Here is an 11,307-nt window from a genome sequence, read left to right as displayed (position 1 = left end):
ACCCCATCTCCACTGAGCAGTGGGGAGACACAACAGGGCTCAGGAAGGAGGGAGTGTGCTGGCAGCAGCTGCTGTCTCAACTTGCTGATCTAATTAAAAAGGCAATGTACTTAGAGTGGGGTCAGCATGCTTAAAGGGGCAATGCGAGTCTCTCTCACACACACACACACACACGGTGTGTGTGTCTGTCTCTCTCTGCCATGCTGTCTTCCATCCCTCCATTCGTGCTGCCTTGTAGAGTGCGAGGCTACATTAACAACAATGTGTTAACTCTTGAGGACTCAGCCGAGTGCTAGTTCATCATTTAGCAGTAAGTCATTCCCTGGGAAATATCCCACCCTCTGACTCCACCACCTCAACCAAGCTTCACATTCATCATAGCTGTGAACAGTATTAAATTGTTATGTATAAGTTTTAAACAATGTATAATTTTATTTATTTATTTATTTGTGAAAAAAATTTCCCTGGAACCTAACCACCCCTATTTACATTTATTTACATTAATTTTTATGGGGAAATTGGATTCACTTAACATCATTTCACTTAAAGTAGCATGTTTCAGGAACAGAACTACAATGTCAAGCGAGGAGTTACTGTAAGTAATAACCTAGAACTAATGGTGAATTATTTCATGATACTGTGATTCCTCTGCAAAGTAAATAAATAAATAAAATCTAGTTACAAAAGCAAAAAACCAAATTGTCAGTACTGTGTTTTCAAAGAGTTTAAATAAAAACACAAAACAGATATCCACTGACTTCAAAACTATTGGGTTTAATTCTCCTCTTTATTTCTGAACCAGGAGATCTCCTCGCAGGGAGGAGCCAAATTGTGAAAAAATGCATCTGATTTATGTGCTTTGGAGTTTACGTTAAGGCTGTATTTGAAGCAGGTCCTAAATTATTTCAGTTGGAATAGTTCAAAACTGTGTACATTGAGAATGAGAGGAAGATGTACAGAAATGAGAGAGCTGTGGTCAACATTTCTCTGATAAATTTCATACAGATGCCCCAAAAAATGGTTAACACTGAAGTGCAGTAATTTCAGTATGGAAGTCTCATTCATGCTCCTGTAGTCAAAATTGTCTCATAATGGGCATAAATCTTGCTTCTAGAGATTATGTTTAACCATCCATAAATATTCACTTCAGGTTGAAGTTTAGGATATATAGAATCAAGCAACCAATTTTATAAAGAAAGAAGTTTTTTGTCTGTTTTATACAATGATTTTTGTTATTTTACATACTGCAAATATAAAGGACATGACATTTCAATTTACTCAAATGAACTTTACAAACTATATGTACAGCAGATATTGCTGAGACTTTAAAAGGTAAGGAAGTTAAGTTTCAATCCTGCAAAAGCTTATGCATGCAAGTAACTTTTCACACGTGAACAGTTGCACTGCAACATTTCAGACACAGTAATGTAAAGTTACTCGGATGCAATTTGCAGATCAGGGTCCTATAAGTCAGTGGTTCTCAACCAGGGGTACATGTACCCCTGGGGGTATGCAGAGGTCTTCCAGGGGGTACATCAGCTCATCTAGATATTTGCCTAGTTTTACAACAGCCTACATAAAAAGAACTAGCAAAGTCAGTATAAACTAAAATTTCATACAATGACTTGTTTATACTGCTCTATATACTATACACTGAAATGTAAGTACAATATTTATATTCCAATTGATTTATTTTATAATTCTATGGTAAAAATGAGATAGTAAGCAATTTTTCAGTAATAGTATGCTGTGACACTTTTGAATTTTTATGTCTCATTTTATAAGATTTTAAGTGAGGTGAAATTTGGTACACAAGACAAATCAGACTCTTAAAAGGGGTACAGTAGTCTGGAAAGGTTTAGAGCCAGTGCTATAAGCAATTTTACATTATATGAAAAGGCCATTTTCATTATATAACAGATTCAATTCAGATTTTCCTTAAAATGGAATCTGTGTCCCATCAGTAAGAGATATGTGTTTTGAGGATTAAAGTTGATATAGAAAATCGAAAGGATTTAGAAACATCAAGGGATTAAGGGGTCTACCAGCAAGATGCTGGATCATTCTTGATCCAGCAAAGCACATAAGCACATGTGCTTAACTTTAAGCATGTCAATGACTTCAATATGACTAATTCCATGTTAAAGTTAAGTATGTGCTTAAGTGCTTTGCTGGATCGGGGCCAGAGTGATCAGCATCTTGCAGGATTGTGTTCACAATCCTTGTTTAATTGTATTGATGCTTTCATAATATTTTGTTTATACAGTGACACAGTGCTTTTATCATATTAAAGTTTGCACAAATGGCCAATTGAAGGCGTGTGAACAGATGGGAGTGCTGCATTAGCTCTATTTGTCCTGAAGAAGTGCATCTCTGTGCAATTCCACGGGCAAAAACAGTTCCATCTCTGCTTTGTTTTCAGATTAAACCCAGGGCATAAAGTACAATTAATGTGCTGTGCTTTATGCATTTGAAAATAATATATTTTACAAGTAATTTCTAAAGCCCTGATCCAGCAAACACTCAAGCACGTGTTTATCTTTTATTTATGTGAATAGTCCCATAGAAGCCAATTTGATTTCAATGGAACTACTTGTGTGAGTAAAAGTTGTGTGTGTAAGTGTTTGCAGGATTGAGGCCTATGAAAACATGTTGATGTGAGCCAGAGGCTTGCACATAATACTTAAGCATTTGAGTAACTTTACACATAAGAGTGATCCCATAGAAGTCCATGGGATTACTTGTGTGAGAAAAGTCACATATATGCTTATGTATTTGTGGGATCAAGGCCTTAATTAAAATAGAGGCAAATAAATCAGGAATGTATTACTTACATCCTTAAGTCTTTGGAGGTTTGTCCCTTACAAAAGGTTGATTATTTCATTAACAAAATTGTTTTGAACATTTTCTATTTGGCATTGATTTAAAGTTTTTCTTCAAAATACATAGATGTAAATATGCCTGAACTTTTAAGCATAAGCACTTAAATAACTTTGCTCACATAAGTAGTCCCATGAAAATTGTTCATATGCTTAAGCACTTGCTGATCAGGCCCTAAGTTGTGAGCTGACTGTAAGATGCCAGTGGGCAGAATTGCACACAGTTAAATTGAATGTTATTTTACTTGTAGACTTATTAACCTGAAAAATTTTACCCTTTCTGTTTGCATTTTTTCTATTAATAAGAAACAAAGCCAAGCACCTGAGTTAATTATTCAACAGAGTGCTGCATAAGGATTTCATCTTGCAAGGTGTTGAGTGCTCCTCTGAGGTGCTGAATGCCCTCAACTTCCACTAAAGTCAGTGGGAGCTAAGGGTGCATAGCACCTTGCAGGATTGACGAGAGGAGGAAAAGGCACAATTCTGAATGTTAATTGAGATGCTACATTAAGGATAAGAAATGCAAGATGTTTTCTTCTGAGAGCTAATTTTGGTGTGCACATTTCACAGGGCTCCAGACTGTGAAGAAATGTTCCATTAAATGAACAGTTTAAAAAACCCCCACTAATTTATAAAATTAAAAAACTTATAAATCTATTGCATGCAGAATTGTTAGCATTAACCAGTAAATAATTTAGTTCCATCTAACAATCAGGACATTACAGTCTGCAATGAAAAAGTCATTAGAAACTATTGGAAATGCATTAGAAACTTTCTAAGTCAAACACAAATCAAAGCCTAAAAATGTAAAAGGATCATTAGAGCTAGTAAAATAACTGATTTCAATACATTCTGTACAATACATTCTGAATAAATCTGTACAAGCCATTTTTTAAAGGTCAACACTAAAATATTATAAGGGCCTAAATCCTGAAAATCCTTAGCGATATGAGGAGTTCCAGATGCCCACATTTTTAAAAGAGACTAGTGATTTTCAGTGTCTAAATTCTACACATTAATCCTTAATTCTACTTCTTGTGTACCCAACTGAAACACCTTAGAGAGGTTGAGCACCTGTTCTCTCAAAATCCAGTCACATTATGGTATCTCAAGTTGGGCACACAAATATTGAGGTGCCCAAAACCACTAGTCACTTTTAAAAAAAATTCAGCCATTGAGTCTATAAATATGAATTATGTTAAAAGAGGAATATATTTTAATTGGCTTTAGTGGGACTATTCACACAAGTTAGAGTCCCCAGAATCAATCTGCAGAGTAGTGAAAAGTTTTCTCTCCAGACTGCTGAGAGTTCGAATGCCATGGAGGAAGCTGATCAGATTCTGATCTGTTATATTGCTGTGAAGCTAGAGTTACTCCACTGAATTAAATGGAATATCTCTGGATTTACAAAGGTGTAAATAAATGAATCCGGAACATGATCCTATGCATTTAGCCTCTGCCAGAGGAGAAAAGGAGAAAGAATTCCCCATTGCTCATCAGTGCCCCATGGTGCTTGGTTATAAAAGACTCCTCCAACTGTGTGATCTGATGTAGCTTATGTGCTACAGTATATAAAGTCTATGGGAAAAGTTCAGGTGTAAATTTGAAAATGAACATAAAATACAGGCTCCATTCCTCTCAGCTGATGTAAATCAGCATCACTCTATTGAAGTCAGTGGAACTATGCCAAATTACCCACATTTTTAACATTAATAGTCCTGAAAGGATTGATTTTTAATGAAAAATTAACTGAGATAAAATAGCCATTAATTCTAGTTTTTAGTGATATGTTATGAAAGATTGTTAATATAGTCCTGATACTTTTGTCAGATATCCTTCTAGGTTTCCTGGAACATGTTATTTCAGGAGTGATTTGAATTTAGCCCTAAAATCCTTCTACAATGTCAGTTTGCAGTTCCATATTTATTTGAAGAACTTTCCTCTCTGTGAATAAATTGTGCTCTTCTCTTTCCTACACATCCTAAAGGTTTTGCCCTTCATTTTGTTTTTCAGAATCGGCAGCATATAGAAGAGAGTCAGACAGGATGGACTGGTGGAGTAGGGTTTTTGTTGTCTTTTACTATCATTTATTGAAAAGCTACTGTAATTTACTTATCTTCACAATAATGTTGGAAATATGAATAAGCTGGCATACTGTGTCATGGAATATATATATATAGAACACTACACCTGATGCATTTTAAGGCTGGGATTTTCAATGTGCCTGAGGGAGGTAGGTGCCCACTTCCCATTGACTTTGCAGATCTCAGTCTTAACGACTTTGGGCTATACTGAAGTTATAGAAATCATATTCACATAAGTGAGAAGGACCTGAGTACACAGTGCCAGGAGTGGCTGCGAGAGGCATTCTGCTGGCAGAGGACGTAGATAAAAAAAGTTCCTCTGGCATCACTGGGCAGCTCCTATTCCTCCGGACATATCTATAATAAATATATTTCTGAAATGTAAACAGTGTTTTCAGAGCACAATTTTAGTGAAAAGTGCTGCTCTTCCTCACCAAGGGAGAAGCCTTTGAAGCCAGAGACCAGAAACCTGTGGGTAACTGATACTTGCTTTCAACTGCCAATACATCAATATAAATATCTATGTCCAATAGCTCTCACAGCATTCGGATATCCATCCATCCATCCATCCATCCATCCATCCATCCATAGTTTCTATGTCCTATATATCTGTCTATTACTCCTCAAGCATGACAAAGTCAATTACCAAGATTCAATCAAGCAGTGTCTGCATCTTCTTACACTGGTCTTAATTGAAAACTTCAATTTGCAGTACACACAGTCCTATTATTTGAGATAACTACTGTGCATCTACAGGGATAAGACACTTTATTAGATCCCCTTTTCCTTACGTTCACTTTTGGATTAATGATGACAGGTTGCTATAAGAACTAATAGAAACTGCACAAAATAATTTTGCTTTATTCTCTATGGGGGGTTTCATGGTTTAGGATGATTAATAATGGAATACAGAACAATTTAGCTCTGGGGTCACAGGTTCAAATACAGCTCAGGTCAGCAGTGTTGGAAAGTCATAGGATCTAATGAGTGTCTGATGGCATATGTGAAATGGGTTGGTGGCTTCAGACCATTTTCTCTTATTTAAAAAATAAAAATCACAGTTGGCAGTAACTGGCTTCCTTGTTAACTGTCTCAGCAGAGACCAAGGTTTGAGCAGGAATAGAGATTGAACTATATTTATACCCCAACAGGACTGAAGCATATTGGTGGGGCAGAGTGGAGAAGCTTGGATAGCCTCTGCCCCGTGCTGTACCTGCTTTGAATATAAACAGAAAACTTTAGTCACCAGGACTATTAGTCCCAGCACCTTTCACAAATACTAATTTTATTCAAAAACTTATATTTTTAAAAATCACCAACTCTGACTATAATTAAAAAATTGATCAAACACACACACACACACACACACACACAAAATAATCCCACCTGCATGAAGCAGAAAGCATGTGTACATGTTGGCAGGCATTGTGGCCAGTTACCAGTTAAGAAGTTTGACAAAATGTACACTGTGATAAAAGGGAAGGCCGGTTAAAGCACTCTCTGGTTGCTTTAATGTACATATTGTAAACTGTGTATATTATAAACTGCTCAAAAAGCCTGGTTGTTTTTGTTTCTGTTCCTTTGTTTCAGTTCTTCGTTTCAACACCATATTTTACTTCAGACACCACTTCATACTACAAAATTTTTAGTGATAAGGCTGGTTATAAACATATTCATTACATCAAAGGCTCAGTGGTACGTCAAACAAAGAATTATCCTCAGTAAATTCCTATATTGTAGGTTCCTGAAATAACCTTGCTATATATCTTGTTTTATAGGAAAATGCAATACCAATTACAAATGGACAATGGGAGGCGATATACATTTTCAAAGTAACGGATGATGCAATGTAAGTATTCTACAGAGCAGAGCCTATTGTTTATGTGCTATTTGCTGTCCGTAAGAATGTACTACAATTACCCTGATTTTTTTCAGGGTTCCATTAGTCTCATTGGACCCTGATATTCAAAGAGGCAGGTGCCTGGGACCTGTGTGCAATTTTACTAGAATTACCACAGCTGTGTACAGAAATCAGGTATTTGGGCATGCACATGGCCATAGTTAGCTATGGTGGAAATACCCAGTCTGTGGACACAGCTATAGTAAATTTTGTGTACAAATATGCACATTTTTGCACACATGGGCTTCTGAAAGACCTTTTGAAAATCAAGGTCCACCATTTTTTTCTAATAATTTTTAGGTCTCTATTCAGCAAAGAACTAATGCATCTTCTTAACTTTAAGCATGTGAGTAAACCTATCACCATTCAGCAGGACTTCAGTGCTTAGGGCTGAGCAAATGCTCTGCTGAATCTGAGTCATACTCTACAGTTATGCTTAGTCCTCTGAAGTGATTAAATTTTATGGTTCACTTGCCATCTTCTTAGGATTTGAACAAAGGTTGCGAGGGATGAAAAACTAGGGTACTTAACCCACTGTTACATCTTGATACCCCACACACAAAAAAAAGTCAAAATCCAAATTCTAGTTTAGTTAAATATAACTTTTCAAGCAGGCTTCTGACTTAGGATGCCCAATACTAATTCACAACTTATGATTTCATGGACTGCTTAATAACAAGCAAATTAATTTATAGATTCTATTCAAGCAATGAATTTGAAGGCTATCCAGGGAGAAGAAATATATACAAGTAAGTTCATATCAAACTTTTATAAATATTGATTAAATTGATATCAGATGGATCTGGGTTTATATCATATAAAAGAGAATTCTACACAGTCAGAAACAGTTTCAAAATTTTAAGAGTAAATATCAAGAAGTTCTTACCTAAAATTTGAATTGGGCTGTTGCACTGCATATGCGAGTATCTTGCAATGAATAGATAATATGTATTACTATATTTAAAGTGACCATGCATTTTGGAGGAGCACACAACATTGGGATACATTTTCAAAATGTGCCCCCCATTTCTGTATATATCACTTCCAGGTACATTTTGATACTATCATGTATATGTGATAGACTTGTATGTGTAAATCACCTGAACACATATGTGATAGTGCTAAAAATGCATATGCAAGTGTTTTTAAATGCAATTTATACACACAAACAAATGGAGGAGGAAGCAGGGTCTAGTGGATAGGGCACTGGACTTGGACTCAGGAGACCGGCTTCAATTCCCAGCTTAGCCACAGACTTCCTGTCTGACCTTGGGAAAGTAATTTAACCTATCCCAGTGGTGGGCAACCAGCAGCCCACAGGCCGCACACGGCCCGTCAGGGTAATCTGCTGGTGGGCCGCAAGACGGTTTGTTTACATTGACCATCTGCAGGCATGGCCTCCCGCAGCTCCCAGTGGCTGCGGTTCACCATTCCTGGCCAATGGGAGCTACGACCACTGGCCTATCCTATATTTCCTATCAGTAAAAGGAAGATAGTACTTCCCTACCTCTGAGATGTCGTGAGAGTAAAATCCATTAATAATAAATGTGAGGCATTCAGATTGTATGGTGATGAGGGCCATATTAGTACCTGAATATCTAAATAGACAGGCCACATTGAAGACTTTGAAAATACGATCCCAGAAATACTAAGCATATATCTGAAAGTTGGCACTGGGGAGGGGGAAGAGGAATATTGTCTGAATCATACAACTATTGTTTAAAAATATTGAAAAACTGTAAACATTGATTAGAAAGTGAAATTTAAATGTGACTTGACTTTACAATATAAATGTTTGGAGCAGGTGAGGCAGCATTATGTGGAAAATGTACTTCAAAGCAATATTATATTGTATTATTTTGTTTTCATTTCCTCCTAGAATTAGCATTGGAAGCAATCCTCTAAGGAAACAATGCATTACTTGTAATCTAAGGAAAGAAAGGTGCCAGTATTATACAGCGAGATTCAGTGAAAATGCTAAATATTATGCCCTAGTCTGTTATGGTAAGTATAGTATGTGACCAAACAAATTCTAAGTTGTATTTTCAAGGGAATATGAGCGAGATGATGATATTTATTCCAGGCAATATTCATTCAGTTGACAAAAGAAGTTTTAAACTGAAAAATGTTGGTTGCCAAAAACTGCAAAAAAAATGTTCTCAGTTGCAGAAAACCAAAGTATTTTTGTTTTTTGGGATTTCAGGTTTTTTTACAAAAACTTAAAAAAAATTGGCTAAAACAAATTTGTTAAAATATTTCACAGGAAAAAAAAATCATTTCCTGACCAACTTCAGCCAGCTTCAGCCTTTCTGTTTCATTATTTGGGTTCCAACTAATCTGTACTTTGATTCTAACATAGAAGGCCAAATCCAGTTGTGGCATAAGCAGATGCAACTCGCACTGAAGTCAGTAAGACTTGAGCCTGCTTATATTAGGGCTGAATTTGACCCTAAAAGTGCTGACAGTTTTCTAAGTGATGTAGTTTTTTACAACAAATATAAACTTTCTGAAAATAAATGCAGCGAGACACAGGGATAAATATGAAACCTTTGAAATTGCTCTCAAGGCAGAAGTGGGTGAAATTTTGGTCCTATTGAAATCAATAGAGATTTTGCCTAGACCTCAGTGGGCCACCCATTATCAGGGCACTGTAAATAATGGACAGTATATCATATAAAAATTCAAAGGCAAAAAACTATACATTTCATCCTTCCCAATCCTATATGTAGTGTAGCATCTTTTGTTACCATCTTTCAGAATATGAACTGAATGTTCAGCTGTACACATAATAAAAACCCCAGCCACCGGAGCAAATGTAACAGAATGATAACACCTCTCAATCATCCTTGCCAAGAATATTTGATATTGTCATCACCACATGAAATCCACTCACCTTAGCAAATGTGATGTGACATGTTCTCAGAAGCCCATTTCACATTGTTAATTTTGAGTTCACCTTATGTAATGGCACCTTAGCTATTAGCTGTATGTCACCTTGTCTACAGGAAAGAAATGGTCTTGAGGGGTTTAAAAGTTACCTTCCTCCCTAGAGCTTTGTTGTTTGGTAATGGCCAAGAACCCATTTCCTAAGCAGTGCTTTTGACATAATGTGTGTGGCAGTGACTCCTGTGTTATGCACTAGGAACCCCAGAATTGTGCAACATTGCCTTCCCCCTCATGCTTGTATCCCTCACAGTTCCCAGTCCAGTACAGTACAATTTAATACAGAAAACTTTGTAGTTTTATATTTTGCTACTAAATTGAATTTACATTTCCCACAATTTTTCATTGTGCCAGATTTTTCTATTAAAAATACATCACAGCATTGTAGATGATATGATGGAGATTTAGACAGATTGGTAGGGGACATTGGGGCTTTTGGTACCAAGACTGGATGGGAAGCTAGTCTGGTTAACAATCAGTCATTCATTCATTATGTTGCTCATGGAGCATAGAGTGCACATTTCAGATCACCCATTTCCACAGAACCCAGTCTCCTGTCAGTGTTACGGCCTGCTCTATATTAAGACTGAGACAGGTGAGGTTGGAAGCCATGACATCCCTCCAGCATGTATGAGGCTGCCCATGAGGTCTTCTCCATCCAAATTTTGTTGTATCAAATGTATAAAACTGGTGGGCTGCTATGGAATGTGGCATGCAGAGCAGATGCCCAAGCCACCTGAGCTGGCATTGAGTCACTTGGGAAGACACTGGAGGCTGGTCGGTACGATGCTTGACATCCTTGTTTGTATCATGAGTATCTCGGCTCCATTGTTAGGGAAGGAAGCTGCCTTGGTGACATGAAACCTTGAATCCACAAGGCTGCGGGTGTTATGCTCTTGGAAAGCTTCTGTGGTGTCAGTGCCACGTATCAACTTGGATACGTGGCACTGATCTATCAAACCGTATCTATCAAACAGTAGTGGCTTCTATCTTTTTGTATGGATCTGAAACCTGGGTCACTACTGAGACACAAATGCGCCAGCTGCACACTTTTGACATGAAACAGTAATGACATATTGGGCATATGGTGATTTCATCACATTTGGTTAACAATGATGACATTTAAATTGACATCCTTAGGCTTCTGAGTTGACATATTATTGAGATGGCTTGGGATAGTTCACACCTTTTCTTAGAGCATTGTTTCAGACTGTCTGCAGACTCAAGCAGAGAGCACTATGTGGAAGTTCAGTTCACTTTTTGAAAATATTCAGTGCAACTGTAAGATTTATTTATTTTTAAATAAAAGCTTGGATTCTGAAGCATGATTATGCAGCAATTATCAAAAGGAGGGCAATCATACAGTCATTTGATGTGGCTGTATAATTACACTATGCCTGGGCCTTGGTAACAGCTATTATTATACTTGTTAGTAAGACATTTTCAAAGAGAGTGTTTACTGTTTTATGGTGTAGGTGCAGGGAGATGGACTAGATGACCT

The 11,307-nt window shown here is 37.0% G+C and overlaps 1 protein-coding gene across 1 annotated transcript in view; it reads left to right on the top strand.

The window, feature by feature from the left end:
- Window positions 1-11,307, top strand: part of LOC117884879 (prolyl endopeptidase FAP-like) — a 59,635-nt gene that overhangs the window by 25,247 nt on the left and 23,081 nt on the right. Inside the window, exons 12-16 of the mRNA XM_034785796.1 lie at window positions 4,893-4,937; window positions 6,554-6,658; window positions 6,742-6,812; window positions 7,559-7,612; window positions 8,743-8,867. Coding sequence (XP_034641687.1) covers window positions 4,893-4,937; window positions 6,554-6,658; window positions 6,742-6,812; window positions 7,559-7,612; window positions 8,743-8,867 — 400 coding nt within the window. The remainder of the gene's footprint in view (window positions 1-4,892; window positions 4,938-6,553; window positions 6,659-6,741; window positions 6,813-7,558; window positions 7,613-8,742; window positions 8,868-11,307) is intronic.

This window comes from Trachemys scripta, chromosome 11 (assembly GCF_013100865.1).
Source record: "Trachemys scripta elegans isolate TJP31775 chromosome 11, CAS_Tse_1.0, whole genome shotgun sequence".
Taxonomy (NCBI): domain Eukaryota; kingdom Metazoa; phylum Chordata; order Testudines; family Emydidae; genus Trachemys; species Trachemys scripta.
The sequence above is the reverse complement of the archived record's forward strand: the minus strand, read 5'-3'. Positions and strand labels throughout refer to the sequence as shown.